This window comes from Pipistrellus kuhlii, unplaced genomic scaffold (genome assembly GCF_014108245.1).
Source record: "Pipistrellus kuhlii isolate mPipKuh1 unplaced genomic scaffold, mPipKuh1.p scaffold_m20_p_15, whole genome shotgun sequence".
NCBI classification, from domain to species: Eukaryota; Metazoa; Chordata; class Mammalia; order Chiroptera; family Vespertilionidae; genus Pipistrellus; species Pipistrellus kuhlii.
Window position 1 is genome coordinate 44,961,286 of NW_023425460.1, and position 22,075 is coordinate 44,983,360.

Here is a 22,075-nt window from a genome sequence, read left to right on the forward strand (position 1 = left end):
GACGGGGGGTGGTGAGGCTCGGCTGCGGCCGGCCTATCCCCGGTCCCTGGCACAGCACCGTCCAGGGAACCGAGGCCCCGGCACCCATGCAGCAGCCGTGCCAGCTCACACTCGGGGCGTGCTATTTGCTTGAAGCTTCCTTGAGTTTATCCGTAAGCCACTTGGCTTTCCTGACGGTCCAGGGTGAGCCGCAGGGTGGCTGGGATGGGTCAGCCCACCGGCGGGGCCCTCCTCGGATGTGCTTCTGGGTCCGTAACGCACAGACACACAGAAGTGCCTGCTCCCCACGGTGCCCCCACCCCACCCCGGGCCGGGCAGCGGGGAGTGGCCCCTGCAGTCAGAGCCGGCTCTCAAGGCCCACGTCCGGCCCCCTCTCACACATCCTGCAGGCAGTTCTGCCTTGGCTCCGCTGTGCTGCCCCTCTGCACGCACCATGGCGGGAGGGAGCCCCACACACTCACAGAAACCGCAGCTGGAAGAGTGACCCCCCCACCGCCTTTTCCGGGGCGTATGGCCTCAGACAAGCGCCCCTCGTCAGCCACGGCATTTGAGGGGCCCGCCCCGGAGTCTGAGCTGCTGGTAGTTGCTTCTGGCCAGACCCGGACGCGGCTGACGGGGAGATGGAGGCGTGCGTGCTCCAGGCCGCCGGGCCAGTGGGCAAACAGCTCGGGCCTGGCTGCCGCACACACGGTAGGAGCGCAGGCAGGGGCACAGGCGCCGCAGGAGGTCGATGAGAAATGTTTACTGTATGATACAGATCTGCGGGGGACCCCCCCAACCCCCGCAATGTCTCTCCCTGATAATAACGTTATTTTTGGCCGGGGGGCGGGGGGGTTTTGACAGTCGGCTACAGTCGCAATACCAGCAGCGTGTCCCCGCGAGGCTACGTCCCCAGCAGTACTCCCCAGCAGTCCAATTACAACACAGTGAGCACTAGCATGAATGGATATGGAAGTGGCGCCATGGCCAATCTAGGGGTCCCTGGCTCGCCTGGATTTCTTAATGGCTCCTCCGCTAACTCTCCCTACGGCAGTAAGTGTCTGTTTTTGTCACACGTCATCGCCCGCATTCATTTCCACTCCGAGTCCTCCGGTGTGTGCGTTGCGTGGATGTTCTGTGGTGTGCGCTGCTGGACCGAGGAAGGGTGGCTGTGGAGGCTGGGCGCCCCCCTGGCGACAGGACGTGGACCTCGATCGGGGGGGCCCCCCCGTGCGGTCGCACTGGCACCCCAAACCCAGGCCCAGACCCGATCGGAACGGCGCGGGGCCGCCCCATTGGACCCGGGTCCGACACGGCGCTTGCCTGTGCCCGGCCCGCTGTCCCGGCGCCCGGCCCGCGGGCTCTGTGTCGCGTCCGCACGGCGCCGCGCGTCCTGACCGTGTTTGCTTTGTTGCAGTAGTGCCGTCCAGCCCCACCATGGCAGCCTCTTCGGTCACCCTCCCTTCAAACTGTAGCAGTGCCCACGGCATTTTCTCATTCTCACCTGCCAATGTCATCTCCGCAGTGAAACAAAAGAGCGCCTTTGCGCCCGTGGTCCGGCCCCAAGCCTCTCCTCCTCCCTCCTGCACCAGCGCCAACGGGAACGGACTGCAAGGTGAGGGCGGGGCGCGCCTGGCTGAGCGGGGGCCGGGGGAGGGGGGTGGGCGGGCTCCGGGAGGCCTGGTGGGACTGTCCCCGAGGCCTCCGGGGGGCAGGCCGGGCACGAGGCCAGGGGTGGAGCCCGGTGCCCGGTGTGGCCCCGGCGGCGGGCGCTCCGGCCCTTCCTCAGGCTCGTTCTTGGAGCCCTGGCAGCGCCCTCACCATTGCATGCTCCCTGAAGTCCCCCTGGAGGCACCCTTCCCCTGCCCCATTCTCAGAGATGACACCCCGATCCTGTAGCCTCCCAGACACAGCCTGTGCCCTCCCGGGGCAGTGCGGTGCCGTGGGGAGGCAGGGCTGCACTCAGTCCTCTCTGCGCAGGGCCTGCAGGCCCCGCCGGGAGCTCCCGGGCCACAGCTCCTCACTCGGAGGCAGCGGAGTGGCCCCAGGGCCCGGCGCAGCGTCGGCGTGCCGCCTGCAGAGCCCACCTCAGGGCCAGAGCCCCAGCGGCCGGGCCGTCCTCACGGAGGGCAGTGGGGCTGGGCCGGGCAGGCGGAGCCGTGACTCGGGCTGTCCTCCAAAGACTCCAGGAGAAGGGCTGGCCCCGAGGGCAGAGGGAGGCGCCGCCCGCACAGCTGCTCACAGCTGGGACACGCTCAGCGCCCCCCGCGCCCGCCTCGGGCTGGGTCCCCGGGCGGCGGCCTGTGCCGCGTGTGGCAGGCGGGGCCACGTGGGCGCCCGCTTGCCCATGGCTCCGGGGTGTCCCGAGACCCCGGGCGCAGAGGTTCAGGGCCACCCTCTGGCCTCTTTCAGACACCTTTGGTCTCTGCTCCTCCCGGTGAACCAAATCCAGTAGCTCCTTTAGACACACGAGCCCCTTCCACCAGTATTTACTGAGCGCCTATATGTGCCAGGCTCTCTGCTGGGTGCCGAGGACGTCCCCGTGGAGAAGACTAACTGGCCCTTTTGTGAAGTCGGTGGCATATTTCACTTTGATGAACTAATGCTCAAAAAAGGACCTGGAAAGGTATCAGTGATTTGAAATCGTTGTCTTCACCACACCCATCCGTGCGTGAGTGGGACGCCCAGGCCCCAGCACGGCCGCACGGCCGGGGCCTCCGCCCGCCCCCGCCCACGGCGCCGGGCCCCTGGAAAGGGGGTGTCACATGAGCCCCGTGTACGTGCACGCGCACGCGCACGCGCACGCACACACACACACACACACACACGCACACACACACACACACACGGGGCCTCCAAGCCATAAAGTTGTAACGGTGAGTCGGAGATAAATTAATATTGTTGGAATTAATGAGCTGGGAAATTGAAGCTCGCATCACTACATGAACAAATGTATTAATATGTGGTACATAAATTAACGGGAACCGTCGTGCTGACAAAAATTAAACAACACGGAAGTTAAAAGATTCCAACATGACACCCGTGTCAGGAGTCCGCCAGAGGCGCCCGCTGCCCTGGGCGTCTTCCCTCTCCTTCCGAGGGGAGGCAGAGGGGCCCCCCCGAGGCCAGGCTGGGGCCTGCGTCTCTCCGGGGCCCCTGGCAGTGCCGTGGCTTTGATGTCGGGGGCCCACGACTCACCATTACGATGCCCGGCGGTCAGCAGAGGGGAAACCGAGGCGTGGCCAGGCTTCCCCTCGGGAGAGAGAGAGCAGGCTGGTCCGTGCTGTCCACAGAGGTGGCCTCTGGGGAGTCAGGGCCTCCATCTGCTACCCACAAGCCACTGTGGTGCGTGTGGCACAGCCTTCCCACACGGAAAAGCCAGGGACCCTCCTTCCACAGGAGCACGTGAGCAGGGTCTGTCCCAGGTGTACCCCAGCCCCGGACGTAGGCCCCCCCCACACCTTAGCCAAGCCCCAGGCTGGCTAACGGAGAGCTGTGCAGACCCAAGGTCACGGAGGAGGAATGCAGAGAGGAGGCCGGCCCGCCCGCCCCCGCCCCGCCCCGCCCCGGTAACCCTGTGCTCCCTCTCTTGCAGCTATGTCTGGGCTGGTAGTCCCGCCGATGTGAGGGACCTCTGTTTCCCTTCCGCAGCACCCAGCACCCCGGGACGGACTGCAGGGGACGCGTTTAGCGTACTGAGACACGCTGGTGGAGACCGTATCTTCAAGTACGTCAGCAGCAGTCGACATGCCACGAGAGCCGTTGTTTAAAGATTCTATTTAAACCGTTTAAGGAGCGACATGCAGAGCGGCCCACTTCTTCACGGACAATTCCATTTTCCGGACAGAACTCTCCTCCTGGCCCCGCCCGCCGCGGCCCCGGAGAGCCAGGAGGACAAAAGCGACGCCTATTTTGTATAGAGTTTCCGACTCCGTCTTGGCTGTGTCTCGTACTTGCTTTGTGTTGGGAGAAACTTTGTGAATGCACCATTTTGATGCTCATGACACACACTGATGAAAAATGCCTGCGGACATTTTTCTGTCCTCATCCTTAGATTCACAATGGTTGTGTATCTCTATAATGTGAAATATTTTTCTGTGGTGAACCAAGGGGGCCAACGGAGGCGCCAGCCATCGACCTGGAAGGGAGCGGAGGACACTGCGATTCGGACTGGGGGTGGCAGGGGAGGGAGGGCGGGCTTACCATTGCTTACCTTCATCTTAATGAAATGAAACTTTGTAACTTATTGTAGTTAGAAATCGTAACTTTGATATTGAATTCTCTTGCCTTCAACAAGCACACTGACAGAGGAAAAAAAAATGCTACTGTCTGTTGGTTAAACTCTTCTCCCACTGCTAGAACTTCCTGTTAAGCAAGCGTGATCTGCGACATTTTTCCACTTTTGCTAGTACTGTATACGATTGCATTCTTAGGCTACTGTGAGGTCCCTGTTTCTTGTACCAGAACTTGTCCTTTTGACTTCTAGATCCTTCTCCCCCTAATGTGTTTTGTATGTGGTTATAAAATTGTAGACTTTTGTGATTTTGCCAAAGTTGTAGCTAAATATTTATACACTTGTCTTGAATTTTTTTCAGATCCACTTAACTATTTAGAGAGGGGAAAACAAAAAAACAACAACAAAACACCCCCCGCCAAGTTTTATTCTTTATGCATCCTATAAGGAATGAAACGGTCTCATCCGACACTTTTCCCATGAACACTTGCAGTTGCGAAGGGACGTTGTTTTGTAACATATCAATTATAAATATTGTATTTATCGTTGGAATTTTGTACATTGCTTTCCCCGCCATCTTTTTTCCTTTTTTCCCTCTGTCCGCATTGATGCTGGGTCATGGCCCGGCGTTTGCGACGCTGGGAAGGGCATGAGGCCAAGACCGTCTCTCTCGTCTGTTTCGTTAAAATGCATCCATGTCCTTGCGTTTCATTTGTACTTAACAAAGTAATTTGCTATTATTTAGACTTTTCCATCCTTTTTTTTATTTTGAGGAAAATTCAAATTCATTGTTTATTTTTATATTATTTTTAAGTTATCTGAACAAATACTTTTGAGGAAAAAAAAAAAGTCTGTTGTATAGTCAAAACACAACGGTGCCACCGGCTGTGACAAGTCCTAGTAGTCTGTGCATGTGGGACGGCCGTGCAGAGCGGACTCCGCTCGGGGCTGTGACCTTATTTTATTATAATTATAATTTTTTTGGGTAGAATGTAAAAAAAAAAAAGTCATTTTAGCTGCCACCCATGACTTTTGCCACATAGCTGAACTGTGTTTACTGGAAAAATTCAGAGGCCTAAAGTTTAAAATAAAATTTACTTCTGATGTTTTAATTAAACTGTCTGCCACATGGACTTCTCTGATGCCTTAAAAGTGGACTCATTTAAAGACCCCTTGTGCTGTTTGACCGCAGGCATGCACCACCACGGCTAGCCCGATCTCATCTGGAAACGCACAGTGTAACACACACATACACACACTCACACTCACACACACACACACACACACACACACACACACCCCGTCTCTCACCCCCCCCCCCACATACACACACACAGTCACATGCACACACGCAAACACTCAAGCACAAACCTGGTGCCTGCCGGGTCCCTCACTGCAGCCGATCCTGCTGCCTCCTGCCGCCCCCCCTCCCCCACGCTCCCCTCGGGTCCCAGAGGTTTTGGGGGGGGGGGGCGCGCACAACGGCCCGTTTCCTTGTGGAGCATTTCTGGGGTGGCCGGGCGCTGCAGCGCGTCTGTACTTTGTAAACTGGAATGACCTTCCCATCCTGCGCGTGCGAGTGCCAAACCCGTGGCGAGACCCGCCCGACGGGCCCGCGCTTCCTCCCCGGGCGCTCAGCGTCCGCGGGCAGACATTCTGCAAACGGCAGCAGGAGTCACGCTCACACAGACAGGAGGGGCTTTGTAAACACGACAAAAAACAAAGCGCACCACTTCCAAAGCGTCCGTTCCAGGGGCGAGGTGAACAAGCCCCAGCCGTCGGCGGGTCCAGGGGCTGTGGTGGCGGGAGGCTGGGCCTCGTGGAGGAGCCTGGGAAGTGACTGGTTTCCGTCAGGGTTTGGGGGGCGCCGGCCGGGCCTCCCCTGCCCTCGGCGTGTGCGTTAGGTCCGTCAGCCAGCAGCGCCCTCCTCGCTTTCCTGTCTCCCGTCGAGTGCTCCGCCCCCGGTAGATGTTCCTGTTAGAGACCCTGCAACGAGATGGTTTTATCTGTACATTTTTTCAGATATTTAACTGTATAAAAATGTTCATTTTACACAATATTTAATTAAAGTATTTCTCGTCTGTGGATTCCACTTCGGGTGATTTTGTGTGTTGCGGTTATTGAGACGCCCGCCTGGACACACACATGCAGCTGACTCTGGGGGTGTCCTCTGCGTTCCCGGGGGTCCGGAGCCTCGTCGCGGCCGACACGGCGGGTTCACGGAAGAACCTGCAAAGGGACCCGCCTGCAGAGAGAGAGGCTGTGGGCCACTTGGAGGCTCTCGTCCCGCCCGTATGCCTCACGCACACATCCGGCCAGCGGCCCTGAGGGACGTGCCCCACGGCCACCGCTCCCCGGCCCCCTCTGCTGCTGAGCCGCGGGGTTTGGCCGGCGGAGCAAATGCCCCTGGCGTCCCCGTCACGGGCTCCGGAGCAAGGATCGGCTTTAGGAGAGGGTGGGGCGGGGCTGAGAGTGGGGCGCAGGGTGGGCAGACGGCAGGGCGCCAGATACAGGTGCCAGGCGAGGTCTGGTGTGAGGTCTGACGTGAAGGTGTGGTGCCACCGCCGACGCCATGGCCGTGACAGGCCCGGGCCACTGCCCCGGCTACCTCCCTGGACCGGCCCCCGCCCCGGCCCCCGCCCCGGCCCCCGCCCCGGCCATTGCCCCGGCTACCTCCCTGGACCGGCCACTGCCCCGCCCCCGCCCCCGCCGCTGCCCCGGCTACCTCCCTGGACCCGGCCCCTGCCCCGGCCCTCGCCCTGGCCCCCCCCCCCGGCCATTGCCCCGGCTACCTCCCTGGACCGGCCACTGGACCGGCCACCCCACCGGCCACTGCCCTGGCCCCGCCCTGGCCCCCGCCCCGGCTACCTCCCTGGACCGGCCACTGGGCCGGCCACCGCACCGGCCACTGCCCCGGCCCCGCCCCGGCCCCGCCCTGGCCCCTGCCCTGGCCCCCGCCCTGGCCCCCGCCCTGGCCCCCGCCCGGCCACTGCCCCGGCTACCTCCCTGGACCGGCCACTGGACCGGCCCCTGCACCGGCCGCTGCCCCCGCCCCAGCCCCGGCCCCCGCCCCGGCCCCCGCCCCAGCCCCGGCCCCCGCCCCCGCCGCTGCCCAGCCACGGCGGGCTGCACGTGGGTGTAGCCAAAGGTGCTGACAGTAAGGAGAGCTCCTGAGGTCCTCATTTACACACCGATTCCAGCCCCTGCGAGCTCTCAGCGCCCCGTTCCGTTTTATTCTGCGCTTTTCCACCTCCTCCTCAATGAGAGGCGGTTCTGCGTGTTTTGGCTCGCAGCTCTCACACATACACATACGTGTGATCCAAATTAGTGCTCACAAATGTCTGCTTAATTACTTGTTCTGCTGAGCAAAACAGGAAACAATTACTCAAAACATAAAGAAACCTGTGCCGCCGCCGCCTCCTGCCAGTGCCAGGCCAGCTCCTTTCACTGCGTTTGTTTCCGCCTTAAAGCGAAGGCGACGAAAGGGGCCCGGGGCACAAAGCTGCCCTGCCCACTCCCCTCCCCCAGGCTCCGTCCCAAGATGCGGGGTGTGGGGAGGATGGGGGTGGGCGGGGGCTGGGGACTCAGTTCACCTGCCTCTCTGCGCCTGGGCAGGACCAGCCTGGGCCGGGGCGTGGGGGGGGGGGGCAGGGACCCAGCCTGGGCCGGGGGCAGGGACCAGCCTGGGCCAGGGGCAGGGACCAGCCTGGGCCGGGGGCAGGGACCGGCCTGGGCGGGGGCGTGGGGGGGGGGGGGGCAGGGACCCAGCCTGGGCCGGGGGCAGGGACCAGCCTGGGCCGGGGGCCAGGGCCCTGCGTCCGGGGAGAGAGAAGTGGCCGTGTGTTTGTGTTTCGAATCAGAAGCGAGAAGTGCCCTTTCTCGGCACTTCTCGGCGCCGGTGCCGGCTATTGTCAGGCCGCCTTTTAAGGTCTTTCAAAGCTCTTAAAGATTATTCAAAGCACTCGAAATGGGCTTCCATCTAATGCCTCATTTCATTGCATTAAACAGCCCAGTTAATAAAGAATCGATATATTCAAAGGGCAAGGTTACCTTTTGTCTATAGGGGTGGTGTCACTCCGCACCTCTTAGAGTTCACATGCTGAAAAAGACCTCACGCGATCCATACTCATCAGGCAGGTCACGGGGAGCGGCGGCGGGGGGAGGGGGGGGTGTGCGGGGAGAGGGGCCCCTCCGAAACCTCTCCAGCCTCTCCAGCCTTATCGCCGCGCCCCGCGCCCGTGAGGCCGCGGAAAACGTCAATTTCTCATCAAGACAAGAGGCCGCGCTGACCGGCCTCTGCAGAGAAGACACACAATTAAGAGAAGGCGGCCGGGCGGAGGGGGCCGTTTGGAGACCCCCCACCCCCGCCCCCGCCCCGGCCGAGAGCCCCTCCCCGCAGGTGATAACAAGAGTTGTTGATAACTGAGGTGTCGATGCGCCCAGGAGCGGCCTCTGAATGCGCGCCCTTGTGCGGGCACTCCCGCGATCCCGCCGATAAGGCCGCAGCTGCGGGAGCGGGGCTGGCCCTCACAATTAACGCCGCGAGTAAATCACACAAAGGGCCGCCGACGCCGACGCCGTGAGACAATCCCCCGCGTTACCCTTCAAGGGCTCCTTTTATGTGGGAATAAGGTTGCTTTTAATGAAATTTAAACTCATCAGAGGAAATCAAAAACCTCCAATCAGATTACAAATTGATTTTCTGGTCGTTTGTCATTTCCCAGTGTGGGGCCGCGGGTTTCCCAGGAGTGGCGTGCACAGGGCCCTGGCGGGCGGCTCCTGACCCCTGCATGCTCGGACCCGTGCTGACTCTGCCCCCCCTCCCGGTGGTTCTGGGAAAGTGAACCCACGACAGAGTGGGTGCCGTTCGGCTCCCGTTCCAGCCGAGGCCCCGCCCAGGGGGAACCGCCGTCCTTGGCGGATCTGGCTGACGTCCAGGCTCAGCCAGGGCCCCCCGACAGGCAGAGGACGCTCAGTCGGGGTCTGTGTACGTCGGGGTTTGTGCGCGCGCCCTGAATCTGCTCTGTGCCAGGCCCACAGAGCCCCCGGAGTGCCACGGAGCCCCCGGAGTGCCACGGAGCCACACGGAGCTGAGCTGGGCCCCTCTCTCACGTGACAAACCGCAGTCCAGAGAGGGGATGAGCAGCCGAGGTCAGGGTGGGAAGGACCAGGCGGTGCAGGGAAGTGCCAGGTGCACCTGGGCCTGTGCGCTGAGGCAGGTCTCAGAGACCTTCCTTGGGGAATTCGATACAGACTGCCGGGACGGAACCAGAGCCACGCTTCCTGGGACTCCCCCAGCCATGCTAGGAGGACACAGGCCGCCCCCCGGCTCAGGTGGCCGGCTCCGAGCCCGCCTGGGGGCTGAGGGGGCGGTGAGAAGGGCGGGAGGCCCCGGGTCCCTGTGCCTGCTCTGGCCCGGAGCTCCGGGCGGGAGGGGCCCGTGCTGCTGCGATGGGGCAGGTGATCCGGTGGGGCTGTGTCTCTAGAAACTTCTCTAATCAGAACGGATCTGCTGTCAGCAGCCTCGGCGTGAGCTACGGCGGAGGCGGTCTCCTGGATGCAGACCATGGAGCCCGTGCTGGGACTCTCTTTTTTTTTTAGTCTAACAAGAATCAATATTTAAGATTATGCAATGTCCACACCAGCCCGAGGACAAGGCCGGGTAATTTACAATGCAAGGCGTCCATTCCTTTTGAGAGGGGAAGGGAAAATCAAGATTTAAGCTTTTCATCCTGGGCTGAATTCGCCGCTCGGTCCTAATGGCAGCGGACGTAAATAAGCCATCCATTCTGCTTTGTGAGCCGCCGGTGCTCACAGAGACTGGAAAGCCTGACAGGCCGCGGGAGATCCCGGCCTCTGGGCAGCGGGCGCCACTGCCCTCAGCACCGCCCTGGGCACGCTGGCCGCCGGCCTGAGCCCTCGGACCCGCCCGCAGAGCCTCTGCCCCCACAACCAGCAGAGAAAGCCTGTTTAGTGTCGGCTCCTAATGGCTCTCGTGGCCCGTGATTTTACTGTGACGATTAAATATTTATAAAGGCTCGTCAATAGTGTCCCACAGCGGTCCCCCGAAGCCGCACCGGGCCTGCTCGCGCGCGCGAAGCCGGAGGTCGGAGGTCAAGCGGGCAGGCAGCATCTGCTGCCGCCAGGGCCGGCCTTACTCAGGGGCAGGGCTGGCTCCTTTGTCTCCAGTGAGTGCAGCCACTGGCCTCTGCCACCTTAGACGTGATGTGCCAAGGAACCCGCCAGAGGCCTCCCTGGACACTGTCCAGCTCAGGGTGTCCCTGGAGGAGGAAGGGCACCACCCTTTGCTGCCACCTGGAGTGAAGGTAGGAAGAGAAGGGCTTTGAATGAGGAGCACCCTGTCCATACCTCCCGGGGCAGCGGGACCCTGGGTGCTGGTGGGGCCCTGGAGGAGATGCGCCGTCTGCCCTCCCCTGGGGTCACTGAGCTTCTGAGAAGAACCAGGATCTGTGTGAGCCGTGAGGCACTGCCCACGTGCGAAGACTATTCTTGTTTCCACACCCGGGGGTGCGTGGACTGATGCCTCTCTGAGCTCTGGGGGTCAGGTGACCGCTGTCTTCCCTCACAACCAGCCGGGGTCACGTGACCACTGTCCTCCCTCACAACCAGCCGGTCAGGTGACCACTGTTCTCCCTCAGAACCCGCCGGGGTCATGTGACCGCTGTCCTCCCTCACAACCAGCTGGGGTCACATGGCCATTGTCCTCCCTCACAACCAGCCGGGGTCATGTGACCGCTGTCCTCCCTCACAACCAGCCGGTCAGGTGACCACTGTCCTCCCTCTCAACCAGCCGGGGTCAGGTGATCACTGTCCTCCCTCACAACCAGCCGGGGTCACGTGACCATTGTCCTCCCTCACAACCAGCCGGGGTCATGTGACCACTGCTCTCCCTCACAACCAGGGGGTGCCCACACAGAGAAGAGGGGCATTGAGGGCTTGAGGTGACAGGCTGGCATCCCCGTGACGCGGCCCTGCCCCCGAGACTGCAGGGCCCTCTCGTTGGGACACCGGTCAGCCAGGGAAGGACACGGATCTCGGAGACAGGACGCGAGGCGCCTGCCTGCTCCTCATGGGCACATCGATGAGGGGGGCATTGACCACCGCGGGAGGCCTGGCGGGGCCTCCGCAGGGAGACGGAGCCGAGCCGCCCGGGAGGACTGCGCCTGCTCTGACCGCGGCGGCGATGAGCACGCATTGATCCCTGGGCAGCGCTGATTGGAAATGCCTGAAAGCAAATGGAAGTGGCCCAACCAGGAGAAGGAGGCCTGCGTACGGGCATCCAGCGCTGCGAGCACATGGGGAGAGACAACAGGTGCCCCCACCCAGACACCGAAGGAAGACCCTGTGCCCCTCCGCTCAGCAGCGCACTCCGCTGGCCAGGGAGGCCCACACGCTGCCCTCCCCGCTGCCGGCGCCCGCCCAGCCCCACACACAGCTGTGGTGCCACCAGGCCCGGCCCCCCAACACAAAACCATTCCTAACAGCCTGCTTCCTGGAACACTGCAAGTTCGCAGAGAAGTCAGCAGACAATAAACAGCACAGAGAACCCCGATCGCTCTGCCCAGCCTGGCGGCCGGCGGCCAGCGCCAGCCCCCTCCTGGACCCCCGGCCTGCGTGTGCGTGTCCCTGACGGAACAGTACGCAGCCCGCTTCCCATCCCGACACTCGGTGTGAGCTCCCCCAGCTCCTGTCACGTCCACTGGCCCGGTACTGTCCTCCCAGCCTCTCCCCTGGGACCCGGGGCCCAGCCCTGAGCAGGCGGCCAGCTAGCTGCCAGGTCTCATGTCACCTGGAACGTCCTCGCAGCCTCTGTCTCTCCTGACAGTGACATTCTGGAAGGAAATCCCAGGACCTCACAGCTGGACTAGAAGAACCCGCAGGCAGAGGGAGACCCGGTCTCGCCCTCCAGCGTGGGCGTCACCCTGACGGTGCCCCCCGAGCAGAAGGGGTTCGTTCGGCCCTGGCTGCCCGGTGTGGGTGTGGGGATGGCAGAGGTGCCCAGCTCTCTGGAGGAGCCCCTTTTGGCCACCAGCTGCTTGGCTCACAGACTCCCAATGCAGGCAGCGCCCCCTGGGGGCATGTGAATGTCTGTGAGGCCCACGGAATCCTGGGTGCTCTGAGGACTAATTCCTGGCTGGGCTGCACCCCAGAACGGCTGATGAGCAAGAAAGCCGAGGAGCTCGTCACCCATTCAATTAAGAGCGACCTTGACCAAGACGGACGTTCGAAGTCCATGGCTCTGACCCAGGACTGCTCCCCACGGAGCCCCGGGCACCGGCAGAGCCCGGCGGGGCCCCGGGAAGCCCAGGGGAGCGGAGCAGCCTCCGGAAACAGCTGTCTTCTCACCGCCGCCGGCATCGGTAACAGCAGGAGAGAGAGGAACCAGGAAAGGCCCTTGTACACAGGAGCAGGGACACTCCGCCCGGCCTGCGCTGACCAGGGCCCCGGAGCTCTCCCGAGGAGAAATGGTCCCAGACGGGATCTGACAACTAAACGTGTGTGACCTCGGGGACTGGATTCCGGAAAAGAACAAGGACATCGTGGAAAAGCCGCTGAGATCCGAACGAAGCCTGTGGCTCAGTTAGCAGTGTTTACCGCGGCCGCTGTCTTGGTGTTTCTACCTGGCCCACCGTTACCTACGATGTCAGTGCCACAGGGAGCGGGGGCAGGGGCACACGGGAACTCTCCGCCTTGTCCTGGTGGCCCTTTTAAAATCTGAAATGCTATCAAACCGAAAAGCTGCAGCACAGATGGCGGTGGTGGAGGCCCCCAGGGCACGCCACAGCCACACGACTTGGGCGGCAGCACCGGCAGCTCCTACAGACCCTTGTTCCTTCTGCTTCTAGAAGTTATCCTAGGAGCTCAGCCCTTAAACCTCTTCCCGAAGACCCCGAAGCTGCTTAACCCCCCATAAATCCCCTGCCGCTGAGGGAGACACTCAGCGCTCAGAGAAGAGGCGGGGCCACGTGCTCCCAGCCCGGGCGGCCGACACAGCCACGGCTTCTGGGAATGAACGCCGACAGCTCACCATCGAAACGATGGGAGGACGCATGCACACGGAGCGAACAGCCCCAAATCCGAGAAGATGTAAACACAGCCAGGCCCCCCGGAACAGTGTGCAAGCCCACGCGTCACCCGGGAAACGCAAAATACCCCCCCCCCCCCAATTTCACCCCACACCCCCTCGGGGTAAAATGAGAAAGGCAGCCCGGAAGGCTGCAGAGACTGCTGGCGGGGTGCACAACGGCACGGCCACTGCTTCGGGAGAACGAAGGTGCCCACGGAGGTACGTGCACCCCCACAGAAACGCCGACACCCGCCCACAGAAGCGAGAACAAGGAGGTGACAGCGGCAGCCGGAAGCCGGGAACATCTGTGTCCACGAGCACGAAACCACCTGGGGGTGCAGAGGGACACCCCTCCCACTGTCCCACCAGGTCGTCCGCCCGGGGAACGCCAGGATTTCCGGGAGATCCCGTGGCTGGGCCCCAGCCTCTCACAGGCCTCAGGCCCTTGTCTGGTCTCCCTGGGTCTTCAGTCCTTGCTGGCCCCGGAGGGAGGCGGGCTGCTCCCCCCAGAGGGGCTGCGTCCAGGAGGGGTGGGTTCGGGGCTGGTGTGGACCGTCCCCACGGCTCCCAGCGTGGGGGCCGTGTCTGCACACGTGCATTCTCGAGCATGTCAGCAGCAGGGCCGCAAAGGGCGGAGGCCCTCGGCTTCCCCGGACAAAGTCCTGAATCGCATTAATCAAGAGACACAGCAGGACTCGTGGCAAAAATGATAAAGCAGCCGCTGGCTGGAGAGGAGGAGCCGAAAGCGCTCTCTGGGGGGCCCGTGCCTACTCCTGAGCTAATTCTTTTCTGAAATGAGTCTGATCGGTCCTCAAAAATAATTAAAGCCGCACACAAGTCCGCAAAGACAACGGGAACAGGAGGCCTGAAGGTGAGCCGCTCCCAGTCCGGGCGCCCGTCAGCAGGCCTGGTCCCGGTGCAGACTGCTCCCTCGCCTCCGCCTCCTGCAGGCCGGGCTGGGAGCCCGTGTGGGCATCCGCCGTGCACGCCAGTCCCACGTCCTTCCCAATGGAGCTGTGGCGTGACGTCAGCAAGGGCAGTGGAACCCCTAACCGCACCCGGAGCTCCCGGCAGGCCTGGCTCCCCGAGGCTGATGGAGAGGAACTCGGACCTACTAAGAGCAGCTGCCCAGCCTGCAGCCCCCGATGAGTAAAAGATACGCTCCCTTAACCCACACCCCCATCAAGACGTGGATTTTTTCATCATCCAGAAAGTTCCCTCATGCTACTTCCTGGATGACCCTCACACCTCTCCAGGCGACCGGCCTTCAGAATGCTCTTCACCGCAGAGAAATTCCGCATCTTCCTGAACCTCATGTGAACGGAATTTCGGAGTGAGTGCCTCTTCACCCAGCATGTCTGAGAGAGCCACACACATCGCTGCACAGACAGTCATTGCTTCTGATTGCTGAGTAGTATTTCATTGTGTGAGCATCCCACAGATTGTTTATCCGGTCCTCTGCCGGGTGCCATTTGGGTCATTTCCAATATCAGGCTGTTATGAATACAACCACGAAGGCCTTCCAGCTTTGTCCTCTCTAGGCTTGTTTTGGCTCCTCTAGATTCTTTGCATTTCCACGGAGTTTCAAAAGTCTTGCCAAATTTTATTCAATCTTGTGGGGATTGTGATCAGAAGTGCTTTGGAATTCTAGACGAATTTATAGAGAGTTCACACATTAACGGCATTTATTTTCCAATCCATGAACATTGCATATCTCTCCACTCAGTCTGGTCTTCTTTAATTTCTCTAAGAGATATTTCATAGTTCTCAGTATAGAGAGCTTGGTCATCACGCATTAGATCTATTTCTAAATCTATTTTGCTTTTGGATTCAATTATAAATAGTACTTCTTTTGAGTTTTCCACTTCCGTTTGCTTTGTGACTATATAAAGAAATCCACTGGTTTTCTGTTTGTTTGTTTTTTTGCATATTGGCCTGGCTAGGCTCACTTTGTTGGGTATCCTGTCTTTCCTTGTGGACTCATTAGGGTTTTCTATGCACACAGTCAAGCCACCTTTCTAGCCCAGCATCTTCATGAATTGTTTTACTTGCTTGGCTGAATGGCTGTCCTATCAGGTGCATGCTGAATAGAATGGTGAGAGCAGACACTGCCTGGCTCGTCTTAGGGGAGAAACATTTCAACGTTAAGTGTTTGTAAATTGTGGGCCTTTCACTGGGTTGAAAAACTGCCTTTTTATTCCTAGTTTGCTGAGAGTTGTTTTAATGAACAACTGTTGAGTTTTTAAAATGCTTTCTTTTGCATCTATTGAGATGGTTTCCATTATCTATTGAGATGGTTTCCATTGTGTATTCTGTTAAGAGGCAGGTTATATGGTTTGGTTTCTGAACACTAAACCAACCTTGCATTCCTGGGGTAAACCCACTTGATCACTGGTTTTCTTTACTAGTGTTTTGTGAAAGATTTTGTTGCATCTATGTTCATAAAAGATATTGGTTTAGAGTATTTTTCTGGTAATGTCTTTGTCAGGATTAAATATAAAGGTTATTAATATCTAAAATCTACTTTATTCACTGAGCTACACCGGTTTCGGTGGTCATAAAATCTGATTTATTCAAATTTTCACTCCATGTAACTTAAATGTAACTGAAGCCAGAAAGGAGACAGGAAGATAATGTCTTAGTAGCATTACAATGGCAGTACTGTTATCATTGCATTGGGAAAACTGCTCTATTCTCAGGAGGGAAGAGAAAGATAGAGCAGAATGAGAAAGGATAGTGAGGGCGAGCAGCTCAGAATTAACAAAATGCCCACAGTGGTTTTGGGGTTCCTTGTTCTCCCATTCATGATGCCTGACCACTAACTTAACTCTTTCCCAAAAGCCTTCCTCTTCTTAGATTTTTAGGTGCAACCAGTTTTCCGGTTATAGTGGAAATCCCTGGGAAAACTCATGTATTTTCTCAAGACAAGTCTAATTAAATGTAGAAAATGTTGAAAGGAGGCATATCAAATGCTGTATCAAATGCTATATTTGATAAATGGTATTTTAAAGATGATTGGGAGAAATGGCTACATTTGGCATCATTGGTCTTCTCAGATGATACAGCCTGGAATCTGGTCATCTACAGTGAGTGACTACAGAGAGGCGGCTCCAGCCTAGCACAGGGCTGAGAGGGGCAGGGTTGGGGACAGAAATTATTTTTTAAAGAAAAGAAATGAGGGAAAAATAGATACAGAGGCAAAGAAGCATTGAACAGATTGCCAAACTACAGCGGGAAGGCAGGGGAGGTTGGGGGAGGGGGCTGTAAGAGATCAACCAAAGGTTTTGAATGTATGCATATAAACATAACCAATGGATGACACTGCGGTGGGGGGGGAGAGGGGAGGCAGGTGAGGGCATGTACTGGGGGTAGGAGAGGCCGGGGGGGGGGGGGCAATGGGGGAACAAAAGGAAACGTATGTACCACTATTTGTAATACTTCAAAGAATAAAAAAAAGAAAGAAATGAAGGGATGGGTGCAAGGCAGGACCAGCAGTGTCAGAGGGAGATGCCGGGGCAGGGGAGCAGGAAGGAGAGGGGGCGGGGCAGTGGTGGACAGATGGCCGAGCCGCCCAGACTTCCGTGAACTAGAGACCTGCAGGCGGCGCCCATCTTCTGGACCACAGGATGCAAGGCTCCCTGCGGCTCCTGACAGGGACGCTCCGTGCCTGCCCTCTGCCCCACCGGGCGGGCTCTCCCAGCTGAGGCCACCCACCAGCCATTGCTAGGGTAACGGTACCCTAATATAGACAGAACAATTAATCGGGCCTGAAACCTGGGTGACTTCCTCATGCACCAGCTTAGTGACTTTCTGCGGAGACAACACAGGCAGGTCCCACACTCTTGTCCAATTCTCGAAAATAACAACATTCAAGCCAAATGATATCCAGTCCTCCAAGTCTCCTGACTGAATCCGGATGAGCAACTCCATGAGGGTAGATGCAGACCTTGCATGGACGGCAGGGGCTGGTCCTTCATTCTGGAGGTCAAGGGCACCTTTCCAGAAGGTCAGTCTCATCATCTACCCCAAGCACTCTGCTTCCAGAATCTGCATCCCCCCCCTCAGACTTGCAAGACACTGGATGAGAAACTTCCGGATCCATCTTCCCAGGGTTTCTGTGATCTGATCACTGATGGTCCTTTTCTTCACAGCCTGCTCCCTTGGAACGCAAACCCCACGGGGGCAGGGGCACCAACTGTCCTGCCCCAGTGTCACCCCGAGGTCCCAGAACAGTGCCCGGTCCAGGGCGAACAAGCTGATCCCTGTTGGAGGAATAAGCTGATCCGCTGGTGATAAGAGAGCAGTTGTTGGACAGTGTGCACTGGCGGTCCCTTTGAAAGGATCCAGTTCAATTCTCTGGAGATGGAGACTTTGGTCAAAAGGCCACTTTCACTTTCAAACCTGAGGACCCCGAGAACGCCAGCCGCTCACCTCCGGGGTCCCCGAGAACAGACTGACCGAGGGGTGGCTCTGGTGCGGCCAGCTGTCCCCGGAAACAGGCCGGCTCTCCGGTGTCCAGCCACCCCCACCCCCCACCCCCCGACAGGCACTGGGAACAGAGAAGGAAGAGGCCACAGAGAGCAGGATATTTTTATGCTTAAAATCAAGTCCGTCCACCAGGTGCCAACTGCGTGGCCACTTGATTGATGGCGGCAAATCAGGGCTCTCAGTGCTGCTGGGCGCGCCTTCGTGGAGAGCCGGGGGTGAATCAAAGATATGGGGGTGCAGCAAGCACAGTGCGCAGGCAGCACACAGCACACATTAGCATCATGGGGGACCCTAACCGGGTCCCCAGCCGGGAGCCGGGCCCGGCGGCGCAGGGCCGTGGGAACGGGACACACACGCACTCCTGCCTGTGGCCCCTCACTGCCGGGCAGCCCGGTGGTTGGGAGATCTGAGCAGATTAATGTCCCTGGCCTCCGCCCCGCTAAATTACCAGGGCCTGGCGCTCGCCCGCCCACCGGCGCCCCCGCCCCCTGGGCCCGGCTCCCCTCCACGCGGAGTGCCGTGTCAACAAAAATGTGATAGTGACATTTCTCTCTCTCTCAATTACATGTCGGCTTTTCCCTGCCAGCGCAAAATACATATTGTGCTCCGGCGAGGTGCATTGTACCGAGGTCAGCGGGAACTCATTGTCCTCCTGCTTCAGAAGAGAACACTGACATCTGTACAATCCGCCGCAAACTCTCCGAGCGGCGGGGCCTCGGCATGCTGGGCAGGGAGGGCGGGGAGCTGGAGGGCAGGGCCGACCGAGAGATGCTGAGGGATGTATGAGGGCTGACCCAGGGGCCTGGGCCTGCCCAGGGAAGGTTTTGCAGAATGTTCTGTATGAATATTTGGCAAATACCTACAAGCCAGCACCGTTTGCAGTGCCCACTGCAGACAGGAGGCCCGGCAGGGCCGGTGGTGGCCTGGGGCGCAGTGTGGCTGTGAGTTCCACTGGGGCGGGGGAGGGGGGCAGGAGGAGCCTGTCCCCAGTGCCACTGACCCCTCCCTGGACAGTGTGCATCAGTGAGTGGAGCTGGGGTGGGGGTGGGCCCGCACAGACTCGGGAAACAGGCCTGCTGGGCGCCGGTCCCCCCGCAGAACGGCGGCCTTTCAAGTCGGTGTGGGAGCAAATCAAAGGCAGATCTGACATCCGGCGGGGGCTCTTCTCCGAGCACAGGCTGCTCATGGCGGAGGGAACGTGGCGACAGGCAGGGGGCTGCGTGGCTGACAAAGGACTACAAACGAGGGGGAGACTGTCCCCGCCACGGCGAGACGGGAAGTCCCACTCGGCTCCTCCTTCCCCACCCGTGTGCGTGCATGTGTGAAGAGGGAGAGGCTGCGTGTGTGTGCGTGCATGTTTATGTGTACACATGCATGTGCACAAATGTTCCTGTGTGTGCGCGTGTGAAAAGATATGCATGTGTGAGTGTGCACAGGTGTGTGTGTGTGTGTGTGTGTGTGGGTGTGCAGGTCCCAGTGCGTTTCCCCGTCCTGGTCAGAGTATGTCAGAGGTGGAACGCAGAGCCACCTGCCTGGGGACGTGGCTTCTGCCGTGTCTGGTGCCACCCCCCTGGGGGTGAGGTGCTGTGGTGCTTCCCAAAGCCCTGAGTGGCTCTGCCTTTGTCCCACCCCCGGCAATGAATTCATTCCCCCCCCCCCATCCCCCCCGGCTTTCTCCCCTTCCGCCCGCACCCTCTCCCTGTGGCCGGGGCCGGAGCAGCGAGCATGTGATTTCAATTTGAAATTAAAAGTCATGTCTGAATAACAGAGCGGCATTCTCATTTCCTAATACCCCGCTTTTTACTACTTTGCATTCAACTGTGAAAAGTCTTTTAAAACTCGGAACAGCAGTAAAACTTGAATGAATTTTTGACCCATTATTGCATAGCGGGTGCGCCTTCCAAGTCGGAGAGACTGCCAAGTTCTCCCCACCTAATATTTCCACTTTAATTGTGCCACTTGAGAAATTTACGTGCCTCCAAATATGGCATGAATCTTACGCTTATTGCAGTATCATTAGCAGCAACATTTAGGTAACATCTGTGTGCCATAGAACTAATTGAAGTAGCAGAAGTGGCAGCTGTAAATCCACAGGACGATGGCAGTTTGCACCCAGCACTGCTGAGCTAGCTGCTAACTGTCAGCCTGTTCCCGCAATCTGCTCCGAGGACGGCCGCACAGGCCCGCGGTGTCCAAAAGGATCCCGCGCCCTGGCTAATGATCCCATTAACCACTCTGCCGCTCCAATTTGGCTGTTTTTCCAGCTTCCTTGTTGGGTTTCATTATACATTTCTCCGTCCCTGTAAAAAGTCCGGCAGCACGAGGCGTGTCTGACTTTAAGCGACTCACCTGAGCCAAGAAACGTGCGTCTGGCCAGGCCGAAGGAAGCATTGATTTAAAAAAAATTTTTTTTTGGTTATTTAATCATTCCGCTCCCCCACCACCAGCTCCTTCCCATCGCTTCAACATTTTTATCACACACGTCTCTGTAAAAAAAAAAATAAATAAATAAAAAGAATAACGTTAACATCCCCGGTAATGTTGATATTTAAAGCAATGGCATTTTCTTTCCACGGACATAACATTTTCAATAATCAATACAAGATGGCAGCCGTAATTTATTACTGGGAGGGGGTGGCGAGGGACCGTAGGAGCGGACCGGGAGGCTGGGGTGTTGGAGGGGCTGGGGAGCATCGGGGGTGAGCCCCCCCGGTTTGCACGTCACGGCCGATGAGTGGAGGCAGCCACGCGGGGGCGGACCCACGGGGCACCTTCTGCCTTCACCACTGACAGCGATAACAGCGATTCTCCTGCGCGGGGAGCGGGCCATCCCCAGGCCCCTTGTTTTGGGGGAGAACGTGGGCATCGGAGCCACTGCTTTTATTCAGAATATTCTCTCCTCGCGCTCCAGGGGCAGGACTATCTCGGAGGCCTCCTCCGCCGCCAGCCCCACGGCGGCTCCCGCTCCGCACTGGTGTGTGTTTGTCTGGCGGGGCGTGGGGCCCCTCCCTGAGGCCTGGCCCTGCGGCAGTCATGTCACCGGGTCTTTCGGGGCACGGAGGTGCCGGGAATGCATGGAAGGGGCCCCCTGCCATCTACCGGGGCTGCTGTGTTTGCCAATAGCCCGGCTTCATTAGGAAATTGGCATGTCCGCCCGCTGCCTGTGACACGCCGTTAACTGTGGACATTTGCGGTCTTAATGCTCAAGGACCCGGGGGGCCGCCGGATGAGGGGGGGCCTGGGGCCCGCTGACCCCGCGCCTGGGGCCACGCCGCCGCTCTGTATGGAGAATCAATAGCCAAGTGTCGGCGGCGAGGTCGGAGGTCGGCAGAATGGACTTCCTGGCACTGCATGACGAACCCTTGTTTCTCCGCTTGTTTTCTGACGATGACGCGTGTGATGGGGACCCGGTTGGTTAGAAACCGCGGGGGAGGCACGGAGCGAGCACCCGGGGCGGCGGGCTGCCAGCTGCCGGTGCCTCCCGCCGGCCCTGGCCGCGGGGGGAGGATGCGGGACGCTCTGTCCTCCCGCAGCTCGTTCTTTTGTTTTTGTCTTCAAGGACGCCTCCTTCCGGGGCCGCATTTAACCTGGGCAGAGCAGGAGGAAAGCGGTCTGGAAACCGTCCATCCCGGACTTATCACCAGGAGGCAGCTTCATAGCAGCGTGGGTGCCGTCCCTGCTCCTGGGACTTCATTCTCACTGAGAAGCCAGCCCCAGGCTCAGTGGCGGACTGGCTTCCGGAGGAATCCTCCAGCACCGGGTCCCGGAGCCGGGCCCCACCCGGAGCCTTCACACTCAGAAACACAGAGGCCAATCACAGGCGGAGGGTTCCGGCTACTGATCCTTGTATTTCCTAGCGTGCTGAGAAACTCACCCTTATTCCTCTGTGAAAGAGAACACCATCCCAACACACAACAGCCTGAGTCAGCAAAGACTTCATCTATAATTTCCAGAGCAAATACCAGCGAGTGAGCGGAGCTGGCCTGTGCCCCCTTCATGCAACCCTCCCAGTGCCGGGTTGTCCTCACTCAGACTGCGGGGAGACCAGGCCGTGCGAGGAAGGGCAGCTGAGAAGGTGGAGCCGTGGAACAGCCCTGCAGAGGACTGGGGGCACCAGTGCATGGCGGGGAGCTGGCCACCCAAGGTTTCTGTGATGGGCTGTTCTCCGTCCTCTGCCCCCTCGGCCTATGTGGGGCTGTACATACGTGCACCTTTATTTAAAGCGATATGCCTCCTCCAGGCTCGAGAGCTTTATAAAATGAGTGCTGCATTCCCTATGCCAGTGG

General features: G+C 59.3%; 1 protein-coding gene and 1 long non-coding RNA gene across 19 annotated transcripts in view; one reads left to right on the plus strand and one right to left on the minus strand.

Moving 5' to 3' along the window:
• Nucleotides 1-4,596, plus strand: part of EBF3 (EBF transcription factor 3) — a 112,169-nt gene extending 107,573 nt beyond the window's left edge. For 2 of the 18 annotated variants that reach the window (XM_036439303.2, XM_036439304.2), the window contains exons 14-17: nt 844-1,032; nt 1,397-1,594; nt 2,493-2,605; nt 3,575-4,596. In XM_036439303.2, the coding sequence (XP_036295196.1) occupies nt 844-1,032; nt 1,397-1,594; nt 2,493-2,605; nt 3,575-3,592 (518 nt within the window). In that variant the 3' untranslated portion in view covers nt 3,593-4,596. The remainder of the gene's footprint in view (nt 1-843; nt 1,033-1,396; nt 1,595-2,492; nt 2,606-3,574) is intronic. The other 16 variants (XM_036439306.2, XM_036439308.2, XM_036439305.2 and 13 more) reach the window with 12 other exon arrangements.
• Nucleotides 4,597-5,197: 601 nt separating this feature from the next.
• Nucleotides 5,198-22,075, minus strand: LOC123652407. The gene is made up of 2 exons (XR_006741743.1): nt 20,139-22,075; nt 5,198-6,199 (listed from the first exon to the last, which is right to left on the minus strand). It is a non-coding gene; the product is annotated as an uncharacterized LOC123652407 (long non-coding RNA).